The sequence below is a fragment of the Haemaphysalis longicornis genome, unplaced genomic scaffold (assembly GCF_048455015.1).
Source record: "Haemaphysalis longicornis isolate Haplotype H1 unplaced genomic scaffold, Haemaphysalis longicornis Haplotype H1 scaffold_2, whole genome shotgun sequence".
Lineage (NCBI taxonomy): Eukaryota > Metazoa > Arthropoda > Arachnida > Ixodida > Ixodidae > Haemaphysalis > Haemaphysalis longicornis.
In genome coordinates, this window is record NW_027526295.1 from 242,221,450 (window position 1) to 242,239,176 (window position 17,727).

A 17,727-nucleotide genomic window follows, 5' to 3' on the forward strand; every position below is an offset into this window, starting at 1 on the left:
GTTGCTGTGGACATGCGAGTCTTTTCACCAAGGCGGATCAAATTTGCCGAGCGCGCACTCTGAACGGGCAAACCACAAGCCATGGACGTATCCCCGCCCACAGAATGGCTTCGCGAAAACCGAGAAAACGGCGATAAGGAGGTGGGCGAGAAGTGCCAAGTCGGATTTTGTTCCCGCTCGATCGAAAGAAGTCTTGAAGCAGGCGCGGGTCATGGGTACAGCTGTGGACGAGGCCGTAAACACGAATCGAAATCGAGCGTGTGCGTTGCGCGACAACCGCAGGCGGCGACGTTCGCTAGTGGCCGCACTGGCCGGACAACAACCTACAGCGGAGAGAGTGAATGTAGAAATGATGGAAGAGCAGAAGAGAGGAGGAGTAAAAAGGGAGAGAGGGGGCGAGACGTTCCGGTCCAGTACACGACGCCGTGCCCTTCCTTCGCGCCCTCCTCCTCACCCGGGTCGTGAGCGCCGTGTCGAGCCGCGGCCCCACCTGGTGTGAGGTTGCAAAACGGGACCCGGACATCGCTTGACCACGCGTCACGTTCGTTCTCCGCCTTCGTCGCCTCCGGCAGCGACACGCGCGCCTGAACGCTCCACTTGTTCATGGCTTCGAGTTCGGTCAGGGACCAACACAAGGTAAAGCCTGCCACGTATATGTCACCGCGGTTTGGAGCCCGAGAGCCGCGAGCTATACAGCGCCTCGTTATTCTTATTTGTATTTAACAGTTTTTTTAAAACCCACGCCGTTTTCTTTTGTGGTTTGGGATGGGAGAAGGGTCGCTGCAGGAAATGCGCAAATCAGCGAACGTTTCTGTTTGTTGCGCGATGCCAGCGATACTTCTGAACGGCTAGTATTTCAGTTATAGAAAACGGCACGGCGCCGTCTATAGCTTTTGAAATGCCACCTTAGAAGGCGTGAACCTTTGTAAGCGCGTTGTTTTCTCTGGCAGAGAGGCTTGTACAGTGACAGCGCATTGTTTGCCCGCTTGTCGAGCGGTGTTAAACGTGCTGAATTGTTGGCTTTTGCAGTTGTTACATTCCGCTGGAAATAGGAGCGATGGGTGTCAGGCGATATGCATATGTGGGGAGCAGGTGAGAAGGATAAAGCAACTTGCGACTGCTGTCTATACGGCGATTCGATTGTCTTCTGCCATAGAGATAGCCGACTCACTTCGATTGTCTTGTCAACTGGTTGTTTATCTCCGTGTGTATGTTCACCTTTTTTCGCATGAACTGCCGACCTTATTTCTGAGGGAAGACGAGAAGTGTCTTGTGTGCGGCTCTCGTGACAGGTGGGAAGAAAATATGCGCTGGTGTAGAATTGCGTTGCGTTTGCTTGTCTCTTTCTCTCCGTTATCTTGGTAACGAGAGCAATCGCTGTCTTTTTGGCGACCGCTTTTCTTCTTTTAACGTTAGAGGAAAAGGCAGCACTTGCTGAGCTCAGATACTACTGGCGCGCATGTCCGCAATGTGTTGGCTTCAATTAATTTGACGGCCGTCTAGAGAAGGCAACATCGGCTCTTCATTGGCGACAATGGCTGCGTTCCAATCCGCGGACAGCTTGCTAGACAGCTTACGAAGCAGTCTAACTAGACGTCTAAAGGAATAATATCGGAACGGTGGCGCGGTCCCAAACGCAACACCAACGCAGACGACAGCCTCGTAGCAGACCCGTTGAGTAATGCAAGCCGCAAGTTTCGTAAATAGTATTACCGTACAAACATTACGTGATTTAAAAATCAATCTTCACCACTAGTAAATTATACTAAATGTTTCAATAAAACAACAAGAGCTTTTGGTACAACATTAATACGCAGTAAGGTGGCGCTGGCGTCGCTTTAGTTCAACGCAGGAGGGTAGCCTGCATCAGAGTTACTCAATACAGTAAAACCCGATTATAACGAACCCGGATAGAGCGAAGTATTCTATATATCGAACAAAAAACAAATAAGTTACGAAAATGCACGCGATACATATTCCTTATAACGAAGTTCACATTGGATATATCGAACTCGGCGAACCTAGGATTTCCGCCGAAACGGATGGCCATGGTCTCGCTGCGGTAATTGAGATGTTGATTGGGCGTGGTTGAGACGTTGGGCCTCACATGGAGCGACTTGACGCCGGACACTTTCCGTAACTGAAGGAGAGTGGAAAGCCGGGCTAGTGCTTCGATATCGAAGGACAGGCACTCGAATGCTGTGCTTGTCGACTTTGCAAAATGAAAGTGAAAACAAGAATCACCTCTTTTTGCGAAGTAGGCAGTTGAGGCAGAAAGTAGCGTTATTGCTTGCAATAAATGAATTGTTTTTCGTATGGTAATGACATACTTAATTGTGTTGGTTTCCGCGTGCGCGGATGGGGAGGGGGGAAGTGTCCCGCGTATTGCGAACTCGTAATAAAAAACTCGTTATGGGCGGGTTTCGCTATATTGAACTATTCGATATACAGAACTAATCGCTGCGCATATTGCAGTACCCTATAATCGGGTTTGACTGTATATATCCGGTAACTCTGGCCTGCATCGCTGCAGTCTTTGATATCGTCTCCTCGAAGCACTCTTCGTTGACTGCTTCGTTCGAATTGGAACGGGTCTTTACATGGCGGGATGTCCGCGAAGACGGAAACGAAGCCGTCTAAAGGAGAATTGGAACGCACCCAATATTCCTTTGTCCTTGGAGTGTCGACTCACTGGCCCGGTAAGCGTGTTCGAGAGTTACAAAGGCTGCGCTTTGTGCAATTCAGGACATTCGGGTCTCCACGCTAGGCTCATCGTGTGATAGCCCAACATTTGTTTTTTTCCCGAGTATTGCCGAACAGAAAGATATCCAGTTGTTGACTGCTCCCTTTCGAGCTTTAATACCTTGGACCTTCTCAGGGCGTCATAGGCTTAACTTTTTTGAACTAGTCACAGTAGTAGCAGCAGTAGTATAAATGTTTATTAAACCAAGAGGGATGATTTCCCCGCTGCACTATCCACTTGGGCCCAACAAACATTTATCAAATTAAAAAAGAAAGGCAACAGCGCTGGTGATCATTGTGACGTTGCTCTCTGCTTCTGCGCAGAGGTAAAGGTTTCTTCAGTTGCGTTACCATATCGCGTGCAGTGGGTCATGTAATTTCTCACACAAACCGCGTAAATCAAAACACCTGTTGAGCCCTCGAAGCTTCACTTCGGAATGTTTGCTGCTTTAAATAGTCTAGACGTTTGTTTTTCAATGTGACTCCTCTATCTTACAGTTAACACCAGGAACCTGTTCTCTTAACTATATATATATATATATATATATATATATATATATATATATATATATATATATATATATATATATATATATATATATATATATATATATATATATATATATATATATATATATATATACATTGTGTGTGTGTGTGTGTGTGTGTGTGTGTGTGTGTGTGTGTGTGTGTGTTCACACACGGTTTTTTGAGCTCGTCGCTAAACTGAAAACCCAAACCGCCAGCCATCTGTTTACAAATTCTGCGGGCGATGTTAAATCCGCAGACCCATGCGGGTAATTTCCTAATGCGTCCATGCAAAGCAAAGAGAAAAAGCGAATAACGTTTTTTGAAAGCACGAATTAGTCCCGTCTCCCGAAAAGCAGCTTCATCCTTTGATGCGAAAGCCAGATGCCATCCTGGCGTGTTTCTAATTAGCCGTGACACGGAAGTGGAGCTAGCAACGCGGTCGAGAAAGAATGAGAAAGTTCTGTGTTAGGAAGTTTGTACCTGAAGCGGAGAATAAAAAGGATGTGGAATCGAGCAAACCCTAATTGACGTATAATGAGTTTAAAGTGGCAATCTGAAACTTACTCCCAATCGATCAATTTCTCCCAAATTACGGTAATTATGTTTCTCTTACCAATGACAGCCCGATGGGTGTGCTGAAGTGCGCTGTACTTGCCAAGGAATCAGCAAAGTTTGAGCCGAAGTGGCTGAACTCGTCGTATGCGTACAGAGTGCAGTGATTGGGTTTACTATGTACAGTAAACATACGCAGTCTGAAAGTTTTCGGGGTCGGTGTGACACTGTAGAAGGAAGTATTTCACTTAGAACCATATTGCCAGCGAAAAAAGAGACAGGGACAAAGAAAGAAGCGGACAAATCAGGCGTTGGATGGAAGCCCGTCTTGTCGGGGAAACACATGGCACAAATTAAAAAACTGACGCCGACCACGAGTGTTTATAAAACGAAAAAAAAAAAAGATGTTTCGGCTCCCGTACGCGTCAGCCTCATTCACAATGAGCTGAGGGGGCGAATGTGAACTGGTTATGTTGGATTCAAGATGTGACGTAGGCAATGTGCGTACGCGTGTGGGAAGTAGCCGTCATTGCGATTGAGTGTGTGCAACGTCATACACGTGTACGCACGTTGCCTACGTTACATCTTGAATCCAACATAACCAGATCACATTCATCCTCTCAGTTCATTGTGAAGGAGGCTCATGCGTACGGGAGCCGAAACGCCTTTTTTTGTTTAGTAAACACACGCTGTCGCCGCCAGTTATTAATTTGTGCCAAAGAAGCAGGGACAATCGTTAGCGATTGTTCTGTCTGCTTCTTTCTTGGCCTTTGTCTCTCTTTTTCGCTAGATATATGGTTATAAGTCAACACCAACCATCCAAACTTTAGACCTTAACTGGAAATAGCTCAGCTGAAGCAATCGCTTTATCCCCAGTTGTCGACTTAATTAAAGTGTACAGAGGCGGTGTATGCTTCAGCGACTTCCGAAATTGCAGATGTAAGGGGCGGTCAGAGGCTAACAGATGTTACGTGTACAAAGGTTTATATTCCCCGGGAATGGTGAGAAAGTTAATAATTTTTCAGTATTTCAGTGCGAGATGCGAGAGTGAGTGAGAATGACTCGGGATCACGTGCCTAGAAATGTTGCCGACCGTATTCACTGAAGAGCGGCACTTGCAATCACTCTAGAAATTCAGAACACAACAATCATGACAGCTATGATGCCGAAGAATACATAGAATGCAGTCGCAGGCTTTGAAGAGCTTTAAAACGAGGAAGTAACGCTACTCGCAGCAATACTAATTGCATTTTACCACATTGTTAGAGCTATTCCTAAACGTGCAGTGCGCTTCTTGAGTTCAGTGTGGGGCAATCGTAAAGGCGTTTGAGTCATTTAACTTCCTCACGGTGGAGGTATCAGTTTTGTCAGCAACTTGGGCAGCCAACAGGCTAAGAATGGTACCACAATGGCGGCCCCCTTCCCTCCACTTTGGCTTTCGCGAAGGGGGGATACCTTTGCTGTGTAAAACTCAGGGGCTGCATGATTGATATGAATTGAACGATATTCGAATTATGCGAGAAAAGTTACCGAGCATGAATTGTCAGCTAGTGAACTCAGAAGCCGTATGAAAGAATTATTATTCGAAAAATTATGTTTGTGAGCTGGGAATGTTTAAATTTCGCTATCCCGGCGCATAGAAGAAATTTGTCTCGCTGAAAGCAGGGTTGTGTGTTTTGGGCCGCAGTGCGTCGACCCGGAAAAAAATATCGGTTCGCTTACGGTACGGTTTCAGGTAAATTTCGTTCATTCCGGCTAAGTGCCGGTTCGACTACATCCCACACTGAACCGGTTCTCGAACCGGTTCAAAGAGCTAAAATAATAGCGAAGTGCCTACAAATTCAGGGAAGCTGCACTCACGCGCAAGACTTGAATGGTGAAGCTGTTGTAGGTCGTCATTGATGGACACAAAGTCGAGTTTTAGTATCGTTGTAGTGTCGTGGTTGACGCCGGCGGTATGGCATTTCAACGACCTTATGCTGAGCAAGGCCAAAGTGAACTCGTCTTTGTGGTCGCCGTTTTCGCACGCGCCTCTGCAAGCGCGACTTATCGTCTCTAGCGGATGCTTTGCACGCCGAGCCTCTCGAAGCGCGGCCTCTTCCTCGGCCGTGCGAACTATCCGCGGCCCATGTGGAGTCAACGATCACCTACAGCAGCTTCGACATTCAAGTCGCGGCTCTTCTACGGAACAGAGCGCATGCGCACGATGACACGAGGACAAACGAACGAGAGGCGTACGCTATGACGTGTCTTTCTCGTTCCGAGCAAGTGCTGCCTCATACAGCGAACGTTGGGTTTTTTTTTTCCTGGCCAATATTCGCCAATCTCCCTGAATGGATATGCTTAGCTTGACGAACGTGCGCTAGAGGCACGCGTGCGCGAGCGCTCGACATTTTCTTGGTATTTTTAACTGCGGACACCATACACAAACGATTTGCTCAACAGCGTCGCTGTTGAAAAAATTTTTACAGTTTCAGGCACATCATGTCAACCAGATCGAACGGCTCAAGCTTTCACACACTGGCTGTCACCTCCTCCATCGCCTCGGCTACCAACTACCTGCCACCCATCACCCCCGCCAACGCATCCCTCTGGAACTACGTGATTGCATCTCCGTCGCCCCAATACCCAAGAATATGCACCCCCTTCATAACCAGGGCCGCCGACAAGCCAGGATTAGAATGCTTCGCAAGATGCTTCAAGTCAAGCCACGAGACACCCGCTACGTTGATGCCGCCAAATATGCCGATAAACCAGCCTTCGCTATTTCAACAGTAGACAACCGAGGAATTGAACTGACTTCCGCAACAGCAATTGGCAACGACTCCACAACTGCAGAAGAAATCGCAATAGCCCTCGCAGCCACTACATCTCAAGACATCACCATCGTCACAGATTCGCAAGCTGCCTGTCGCCATTACGCCGCCGGTCACATAGCTCCCTTAGCCCTCCACATCCTACAGTCCATCCCTAACCCTCCTTACCTCTACATTCTCTGGACCCCGGGACATGAGTCTCTGGAGGGGAACGAGGCGGCTCATGCTGCCGCCCGCGCGGCATATCTACCGGGCGTTCCCCTCCAACACTCCAGCATCACCGTCGGAAGTCCACCTATCTGTGCCTCAAAAATTCAAAGACATCCTCGAACATTACCGCCTCGAACGGCGCATCTTTCCCCCACCCCACGACAAGTTGACTAAGGAAGAAGCCACCACGTACCGCCGCCTTCAAACCAACACCTACCCGCACGGCACCCTCCTCCACGCCATTCATCCCACCTCCTACTCCGCCACCTGCAAGTACTGTCCCCAACCCTGCACACTCTACCATATGATTTGGGCGTGCTTCCACACACCATCCCTCCACCCTACTCCCTCCCCCAACCATGAGCAGTGGGAAGGCATGCTAACCAGCCCGGACCCCGGCGACCAGCTTCGGCTGGTTGAAAGGGCCCGCCTGGCAGCGACCGCCCAGGGACTTCTGGACTGAGAAGACCCCCCATTGCCACTACTACAAAAACTAATATTGAAATAAAGTTTATTCCTCCTCCTCCTCCTTCAGTCACGATAAAAATCAAATGCAACAACATTTCCTCGTTCAAAATACTGTTATTTTTTCAATAAAAGTGGTGCAATTTAAATGTAAAGTTTAATCAGTTCGGCCAGATATTAAGGAAAACGTGCCCGCCACTTTTTTGACCGACCCTTGTGTCGTTCACCTAAAGACACCGCCCAGAGGCATGACTGTGGGATTTGTTGATGCCTCTTGTTCCATATTATTGTGCCATTTAGATATTCACAAGGAGTTAACGCACTGCTGGCTCTGTTTCAATTATTTCCATATTACATCCCTGCTGACGCTGTGTAGCGAAAAATTTTAACGCTCTTCGATGTTTCTTACATTTTCTGATGAAAACCACGTCCTTCAGGCCATAACGGAGTTGAGCGAGTTACCACAGGCTAGTTCTTTCAATGAGGGAAGGTGGGCTTTGTCTTCATGGTCCGTAGAGCCTACCGATCCAAGCGTGTAAGGAGACGCAGCAGAGAAATATCGCGGACCACGGGCTGCAGCACCTTCGGTATCAAGCTTGTTACCTCGTCAATCAAAGGGAACGCTGCTTGCATCACTGTATCAATACAATCTACTAAAAACTCCTACATGAAGCACAGGAATGCACGCATGCACGCACAACAGGACGTTCTATCCACCTGTGAAGAGCAGCTCTTCCTGTACAAGAGACTTTACGAAAGACTCTAGTCACAATCAGTGAACTCTAACGGGTAGTGCACATCTCTCAAGGGCACATCTCTCAATTATAAAGATTGCGATCTCTCGAATTTCGAATTGACACTCGAAATATTCCGTTAGCACCTGTCTACCAGTCGGTCCCGTGATGCATGTTTTCAAACTTGTGTTTGCGGCCTCTTCTCGCCTTCTTTTAAAGAGTTGAGCGAGTGTTGTTGGGCTACTTAAACGCAGAAATCTTGTGTTTGCGGCCTCTTCTCGCCTTCTTTTAAAGAATTGAGCGAGAGTTGGGCTACTTAAACGCAGAAATTTTGGTCAGTCTGTATGTCTCTCTATCTGTCTGCCTGTCTGTGACTCGATTCACCCACCCGGCCAAAGTGAAACAGAAGCAGCGCAATAGTATTATACACCCAGAGCCAAATCTAATCTAAATGATTAAGTGCGGCGCCAATGTTCATACTAGTCAACATTGCTGAACAAGAACAGGAAATTGCGCAAATATAGGGCATAAAATCAATACATAAGTGATATGTGCAGCGTTCGTTTTTTGAAGAAATTTAGATGCTTTGTTTTTGCGATAGCAAATGAAATAAATACTACATCAACTGCAGAAAACTGTCGCCTGCTGTTGCCCGCGCTCCTGGCGGAATTTAAGAAATCAAACGGCAACAGCAGCGAAAGGTTTCACTAGATAGGTTCCACGTTCCGCTTGAAACGCTGGTGAAGTAGGGAAACGTGGGTCTATAAACGTCGTAGTAGGGTGCCTCGATTCCGGCTCGTCTCCGCCGTACGGCAGTGCTGGCAGCGCCGGTTCGACAACTTGGTTTTGGGGATTTGTATTCTGGCCACAGCCATAGTACGGTGGTATTTTGTTCGGGCATTTCAGGCTGGATGCTTGCTGTGCACACGCGATAGTAACATAAACCAAGCCACAAACTATATCAAAGCGCAAGAAGTGAATAAAAACCAGCGCGTAGTTACGTTCAAATAATTTCTCACATGTTAGTGTGGATTTGTGTGACGCAAATTCATAAGCCCACCTATTCCATGTCTTTGTGTCCCATTAATCTCACTTCCAGTCAGTAATACATTTTAATTCAGGGTGCAAATGATGTTAAGGCATTCTATCTCGCTCCGTAAGGTACGGGAAGTTTCCCCAAGCTGATTGAAAAAATGTGCATGCTTCTCGAAAAGTTTGAAACTTGTACCTTTCAACCACATCACATTTATAACGTGGCAGTAAACGACTTCGTGAGTTGGATGAGAACGCAATCAGGCTCTAAGTAGCAACGGGGTAGGATACTATCATTAAATCACGCCGGCGAATGATTGAACACTTTGGAAAGTAGCACAGAAAAACTGCTCGCCCTTCACGACGTGAAGAACTGCGCGATCCAGCATTCTTTTTCGCAAACGACTTCGTTTCGGAAATGGGTGCACTCGTGGGAAATGGGGCAGGAGAAAATAAAGGAAGCGCAGGATTATGCTACTGCAAATGGACGGTGCATGAGGTACACCGCTTAGCCTCCAAAGCAGCGCGAAACTGCGAGGCATTTATTATGTATAACGAATAAATCACAGAAGCCTGTTTTTGTAAGAGAAAACAGCCCCGTGAACCTCCTTTCTTTTCTTCTTTCTTTCTTCCTTTCTTTCTTTCTTTTCTTTCTCTCTCTCTTTCTTTCTTTGTTTGTTTCTTTCTTTCTTCCTATCTTTCTTTCTCTCTTTCTTTCTTTCTTACTTTATCTATCTATCTATCTATCTATCTATCTATCTATCTATCTATCTATCTATCTATCTATCTATCTATCTATCTATCTATCTATCTATCTATCTATCTATCTATCTATCTATCTATCTATCTATCTATCTATCTATCTATCTCTTTCTTTCTTTCTTTCTTTCTTTCTTTCTTTCTTTCTTTCTTTCTTTCTTTGGGAGTAGGTGTAGCAGGCCAGAAGTATCTGCTGGAAGATTCGTTACCATTGTCGAAAGGCCACTCTGGGCAAATTTTTTTCTCGCGTGCGCACTTGGTCCTTCAGAGACACCCCCCGGTCGAAGCCGCGCAACCAGCTACCGGCGCTGGTATCGTGCCTTTCCCGCTACATGGCGAAACCTGCGGGGGACGAAACACTGATTCGTTGTCACACCTGGGCGTGTGTTAACGTTGCTTCTCGCACTCACTAATGCGTCGAGGTCTATATTTAGACTCTCATCGTCGTCGCGTACCGAGCGGATTGGGGCATCCGCGGCAACAAATGCGAACTCCCGGGTTGACTTTCACCGCGTGGCCGTGCTGCCGTCCTTCGTGGAAGAAAGCCGCGACATTTCCGAGCTCAGCGTTGAATCCCGTAGCGCAGGGGCGGGGTTCGGGAGAAAGACAGCCAGAGAAAGGGGGTGGACGAGGCGTAATTAGAAAAAATGGCGCCGCATTAGCGGGCTGCTTCTGTAGTTTGCTGATGGTAGAACGTTTGCAGTCCGTTTACGCTTCGTACCTCTGATAACAGAACGCAGTTGTTAGGGTCATCCTCAGAGAGAGAGAGAGAGAGAGAGAGAGAGAGAGAGAGAGAGAGAGAGAGAGAGAGAGAGAGAGAGAGAGAGAGAGAGAGAGAGAGAGAGAGAGAGAGAGAGAGAGAGAGAGAGAGAGAAAATCTGCAAAAAAGAAAAGATAATGTGTTCCGACTCCTTATTTCATGGTACCGTTGGAGTTTGATGCCTTCTCCGCATGTTCCACGAGCCGAAGCTGAGTTTACCTGCTGGAACTAGCCAGTACTCTCTCCCCTTGCTCATGGGAAGGGTTGGAGATTAGGCGAACTTTTGGGTTTCTTTGGCAGGCCCATACCGTGCTTCTGTAAATATTTTCCCCCTGAATCCGTCTTGCGTGGTTATTTTTTAGTTATGTAATCTTATGGGCTATCACAGAATATTCGCACACCTACTCATGATTCTGTTTTGTACTTTAGCGCGAAATTATGGTTAGCCCACCTGTATAATTTGGGATGGCGAGTGAATAGGCGGTAATCACACTGGAGTAAAGCATCAATTCGCGCCCTCCGAGGCACGTTGGTTGCAAAGATGCGGTGGTTACAAAAGAAGAGCTCTCACTGACAGCTACAGGTAGACGGTTACTAGAAAGGACCAAGAAATCTCCATCTTCAAGGAGAAGGTTAGAAAGAATATTAATCCCAAGCCCTTCTGAAGCAGCAGAACTACACGTTTGTTTTGAGTTTGTGGTTGAATTTGGGGTCCTGTTTATCTAGGCACAACAGCAGCAACAACGACAACAAAAACAAAAAAACAACAACAAAAAGAAGAGGGGGGGGGGGGGGCAGCCTAGGGTGCCCTTTAAGCAAAAAACTGTGGTTTATTCCCATCATAGGAATCAGTACAACACCAAACTGAAATGTGCAGCAAAATCTGCAGCTGAGCATGATTTGCGGGTCGGTGGCTGTCTTGTGGGTGTGTTTGGCGAGCGACGTGCTGCTGGCGGGTCGCTTCGGCAAAGGTGTACTGGCGTCATTTCCGTGACGGATATCTTGTCAGTGAAATCTTGGGGTATTGCGGCATAAAACACTATCATGTTAAAATATAAAACCTGAAAACGAACAACCCTAAGTATAATGTACTCTTTAGTACTAAAGGTTGCTTCCCCGCAAGAAGACACTTTGTGCAGGGGTGCACCCTTTACAGGCCGCTTGCTTCATTGTACTGGCGTCACTTCCATGACGGATATGACGTCAACGAAATCTTCATGTATCCGGGAATAAAACAATTGCGTGTAAAAATAACTTTCGGGAAGTTGCTCAGGGATGTGAAGCATATCACTCTTTTCTGTGGCTCAGTGGCTAAGACATTCTGCTGCTGAGAACGATGTCGCGAGTTCGATTACAGGCCTCGGTGACTTTTTTTATACCGGAGGGAAATCTTTTAAACGCCCACGTATATTGGCGCGTGCTTTAGATCCTAAAGTTAATGCGTAGCCCTAAACTACGGCACGCCTTACAACTCAGGTTCGGAATCTGCTCGCAAAACCCCGATACAAACTTCGCGAAGCGTGCCTTTTTTAAGTGCAGAGCACTTTAGGGGCCATGCTTGTCATCGTAGCTCGTCCGCGGTCACGCAATTTAGCCAGCGCTATCACGCGGCGTTACGCACCCAACAGTGTCCCGCGGCGTCACACGTCCAAACAGAGGCTTTGAAAAGACAGATAATTTATTAAATCTTGTAACAGCTATGACCCGCTGTAGTTAGCTACTACATGGGTCGACATGACACAGGGCTACTGAAGAAGGATAACAGCACCCAACTTCACGAAAAAATCAAAGCCGTTCCACTCAATGCTGCCCGTTATATATACAGATTTTGCCTGAAATGTACCTGCAGTTTTCTTTGCGCTAAACAACGGGGAGATAGATGTATGGCAAGCGCCAGCGGTTCACGAGGTTCGAACGGTTATGACTATTTAAACCACGTAGTTTTCGAAGCCTCAGCGTGACAGCCTGACGATGGTACACCATGTTCCACTTGGGTCCGTCGTCTCGCTGCGCTGCCTTATTCCGGCAGTCGCTTGACATCGACCGTTAGCGAACTACGATGACAAGGCGACGCCATAAAGTGATCTGCAATTAAAACAAAGCCGACCTCATCAAAGGCTCTTCACACTGATGTCCACTGCACAAGGTTCAGTTTACCGGTATTCACGCGTGGAAGTCAACATAACAGTCCCAATAGTTCCGACACAACAGTTTACATCTAGGTCTACACATCGAGGCATGTTCAGCGAGGCTGCATAGGCTGTGCCGTGGCCGCTGAACATACTAGTCCCCTCCCTGGGAAACCCAAAGGTGTTACATCTTTATAATGGACTACACACCATTGCACGGTGCTATTGGGGACCGTTATGAGACGAGTCGACCAACGCAGGAGAAAAGCTTTTTGCCCAGCGCAACCAGCTCATGCTACAAGCGCTTTATTGCCATTTTACGAACCCGCCAAAACATCGCGGGCTGTGGTTGGGCTTGCAAGGCCGCTACACCTGGCCAGCGCCTAACAACAAATGCACCCATGGCTGACGAACGGATCTCCCGATTTCGTGTGGGCTGCCAGCCTAAGCTCAAACGTTCTGCTGAGTAAGACCAAGAATGTGGCGGCCACACGACACTCAAAAAGAGCATGCTCTAGAGTCTCAGTGCGTCCGCATTGCGGGCACCAGGCAGAGCGAACCACACTGAATGGTGCAAGGCCGTTACGCGTCGGCACGGCTCTCCATCCACGCAGCCACCCGAAAGCACGAACGTCTGCAGGAAGCACCGCTGACAACTGTTGCCAGCCGGCCCCGCGATACTTCTCTTCTTGTCGGTCATCCAACTGTACAACAGCCTATTTCTCGCATATCTGAGTTGCATATGTTGTTCTAATATCCAAATCTGCATTGCTCGACTGCAAACCTCTAAGTGTTTTAGCAACATACCTATAGATAGCGGTGGCTGCACGGCTGTAGGTCCGACAGTAGGCTCGTCATAAACAACGAGCGAGCAGTACCCATGAAGTAGCGAAGCAGAGACTGCCGCGAACACTCATCGTCATCTACCTGTTCGCACACACCGCGCAGCGCTAGAATACTTGACATAGTGTTCAGGCATGGCAAACTAAAGCCCCCCATGCTACGGGGCAGAGATAGCAGAGCGCGCGCGCGCGCCACTGACTTGGTCTTGCCAGCCCAGAAAAAGGATCCGAATTTTGTGGCCAGCCCGCGGGTAATGTCCCGAGGAGGCCAAGCCACCCTCACCACGTAAAAGAGCACCGATGAAACGCACGACTTAATAGCTCCTTTCAGAGAGAGACAGTCTAAAAGTTGACGCTATGTCAATGCGTTTGTCGGCCGTGTCTAGCAGGCTCTTCCACGTATCCGGGGCAACGTCTCCAGAGGCAAAGAAAACTACACCTAGCACCCGGACTCTGCACACCCACATTAAGTCTCTAGCCGAGTCAGCAACAAGCGCCCCAAAGTGTAGCGCTCTGCTTTTGCCCTTGTTCAGCCGGGACCCAGACAGCTTACCGTATTTTGATAAAAAGCTGCATAAACGCTCGGTTGCTGTCCTCATCCGGGAGAAAAAGGGGCACATAATCCGCATACAGAAACCTTGATCTGGCCATGATTGGACCGCATGAAGCCGCGAATGGAAGGGCACGCTTCCACGCAACGCATAGGGGTGTCCAGGAGAGGGGGACCAGGGACAACCCTGCCTGACCCCGCGCGCAACTGTGAGGCGCTCACTGAGGCCGCCATTAACAAGTAGCCGAGAAATCCCGTTCGAGTAAGCCAGTCTAAGGGAAGCTAAATACCCTGACGGGAAACTGTAGAGACTTAAAACAGCGAGCATGTACCGGTGCTCCACTCTATCCAAGGCCGATCGACCGATATAAGGCAACCTGATCGACCGATATAAGGCAACCATAAATGCCGGTTCGCGACGTGAAGTCAAATAGGTCACGGGTCAGGACTAAGGATGAAAAAATTCACCGCCCCGGCACGCTGTACGTTTGCGCGATGCTTATGGTGCATAAGAGTACGTGGCTCATTGGGCGGGCTATAATGGACGTGACAGTCTTATAATCTGCGTTGAGGAGCGTGATTGATCTGTACGCACCTGAGTCCGAAGGGTTCCCCCCCGGCTTCGCAATCAGGGCGGCGCGGCCCCCGCGAAAGGATTGCGGCCGCTCTCCGTGAAGAAGAAAGCCGTTCACCATGGCGAGAAGCGCGCACCCAACAACGGAAAAAGAATGTCTTATAAAACATTGCAGCCCCGGGCTGGTGCGCATATTCTGCTCGCTTTGTCATCAGGTACCTGAGGCAGCCCCCCCCCCCCTCTCCCCCCCCCCCCCCCCCCCCCCACACACACACATACACAAAACTTCACTAGGCGTTCCTCTCATCCCTCAGCGTGTTCCGTGATGTGAGGATGCGAGCGAAATCTGCCGTGAATACCTCGGACCGTCGGCCTTGGCGCTTTTTGAGCCTTCCGGCAACAGAACCTCTAGCACATGCCAAATCCTGGTCCGCAAAGCGGTCGTGCTTTTACGTACCGTCCCACGGATGAGTCTGTCATCGGCCGGCGGGAAAACTGGGCACAACTAGCAGCTCTAGAGGACTGCCGTAACAGGTGTTCATATCGCGACCTCAATACATTTACATAGTCGCACATGGGGAAGCTTAGCGCCACCCCTTTTAACGATCCGAAGCCTCCACAGTGTATCGTTCAGCACAGCCGTGATGCGGCCCTCACGCGCTAGCCCCTGCCGGACTAACACCTCGCGCCAGCAAGACTTTAACTCATCCTACGGTAGTGAGTTTGACGAGTCGCGACGCGGCGGACGTAGCGCATCTATTAACGCGGCTACACTGACCTAATCTATCATCAAACTCTCATCCATCCGTCACATCTGGTGACGGAGCATCCAGCAACTAAGGTTTGGAGTCGCTAAGACCTGCTTGTGATCAAAGATATGCGTAGTTCCCGCGGGAACAGAGAGGACGTCACAGCGCTCAATGTAGTGGCTGAGTTCCGGCAGGGAGTAGACTTATCCAACCGGCTGGCGGACCATCTACTCTTCCTATTACAATTCTTTTTTCATGTTGCCTCCCTCCCAAAAACAAAAAGAATAAGCTGGGGAACAACACCGGCTCCAGCAACGCTATGGCAGGTTAAGGTTTTTTTTTTTTTTTTCTGACACAAGATATCGACACGAGACACAAGATATCATAGTCTGCCACAGGCGGTTGCGAGTTGAGCGTCCATCGTGGCTGTGGAAGGCACCATGTGAATTCGTGTTCCTTGGTGGCGCCGGGCACCTACCGGTAAAATAGGTACAAGCGACTCGCCGGCCTGGCGCTCGGCCCTTGTGTGGGACTACAACGCTTGGGAAGTTCACCCGGCTTGCACGGGAAATCGCCCCTATGGAAAAGGGGCGGCTGCAAAAACGCAAGATATCATACTCTAACACAAGGTATCATAGTCTGACACGATATATCGACAGGTCAGAAGGAGTTATAACGCTTTCGAAGACCTTCAGCCTAGCCAGCAAGTGCCGATTTATCAAATGCTGCATCACGTTCGCCCTCACTGTGAAGCCAATATCTTAGCAAGCCAGGATTTTAGCAGTAGCAGCAGATGACGAGTACGACATGCTAGCGGATACCGCACTCCTAACACGTAGTACCTCCTACGTGTAAGGAGGTACTGCCCACGGAGATGAAACAGTTGGGGGTAGAGGTATGTAGCTTTGCTGTAAAAGTCTCGTGTCTTTGAAGCATGAAGCGTTCTAGCGCGAGGCGTTGTAAAACGAGTGTCCCGGTGTGTTCTTTTAGTACGCGTTGCGTACTAGCGCGAGGCGTTAGAAAACCAGTGTCCCGGTGCTTTAGTACCGTGACTACATGAAACGACGGCGACCACAGGAGACGCCGAAAGCCCCAGCATTCAAGGGGATTCGCCCCTAAAAGACACAAAAAGAGCACGTGCCTCCATTGTTACGCAAAGTTTGGGCATGCGCACAGCCACGTGGAAGGGCGTATTGTACCCATCTTCTGAGCTAGTCCGGGAGGGGGGGGGGCTAGACAGCAGTGTCTCCCATTGCTCTTGAGTGGGGGGGGGGGGGGGGAGGGGGGGGGAATAGTAGTGGTGGAAATCCTGGGGTAACTTCACATTCTCCAATAATGTGCCCGAGTGTTCCTGGCTGCTGGCAGAATTAACATCCAGCTGAATATTGGCTTGGGTACATTAGGTTAAGTCGGGTGGGATGAGGGTTTGATTGCAGAAGTCGTAGGGTCGTTTCCTGATATTTTGTAAGCTTGGTTTGGAAGTGGGAGTGGGAATGGTCTCCTACTAAGCCTACAGTACTGAGTAATCTCTTGAAATATAGTGAGTGGGGTAAGCTCTATGCGGTACTCTCCAGGGCCCGGATGGTTAGAACGCGGGCCTGTTGGCGAGCAAGCTCTTTGGCCTCCCGGCCGGGCTCGCTTGCTGAGCGAAAGAACGCGTTGGGCTACCGCCTTCTTACCAATGACGCCCGCGGTCAAAGCAGTTTGATAAGGTTAGGTTGTCGTCGGGGATAGAACTAATTTTGCGCCGCAGTGCTATGCGCCGCTTGCTAAGTGCTCGCGTTAGAACACGGGGAATACCCGCGACACCACATTCACAGCCGCGGAGCTTCCTGTGTGGTTATAAATGTAGAAACATTCCTCGAACTAATTTCACCTACGAAACTGTGACGGTTTCGCATGCGTACACGAAGCGGCCTTGTAGGTGTCCGACGAATTGTAGGTGCGTAAAGACATTAAATACAGTTCGAATAATTTTTGTCAAGGAATTAAACGAACGACACAACAGACCGTTTGACGTATTATTGAGTTTTGTTCTGTGTCCCATTTTAGCTGAACATCTGGCTGCTATATTCGGCAGACGCGAAGGCGGCTGTTTTTTTCTTTATTTCGAAAGTCTTAATTGATTTCATGCTTCGAGAAGGGTTCGTTTGCCCTAGTGAATTCTGTTTCTTTCAGCCACGCGACTTTTCGTCAAGTTTTTGCAAACAAGAGAGCAAAAGTCTTAAATGGGTACCCGCAAGAGCGGCGCCGGCCATGCTAATGCGGAACAGCATACTTGC

General features: G+C 48.7%; 1 protein-coding gene across 3 annotated transcripts in view; it reads left to right on the plus strand.

Annotated features, from left to right (window-relative positions):
* Positions 1-481: 481 nt before the first annotated feature.
* Positions 482-17,727, plus strand: part of LOC144170288 (regulator of G-protein signaling 7-binding protein A-like) — an 87,526-nt gene continuing 70,280 nt past the window's right edge. For all 3 annotated transcript variants that reach the window (XM_077699982.1, XM_077699983.1, XM_077699984.1), the window contains exon 1: positions 482-636. In XM_077699982.1, coding sequence (XP_077556108.1) covers positions 604-636 — 33 coding nt within the window. In that variant the 5' untranslated portion in view covers positions 482-603. The remainder of the gene's footprint in view (positions 637-17,727) is intronic.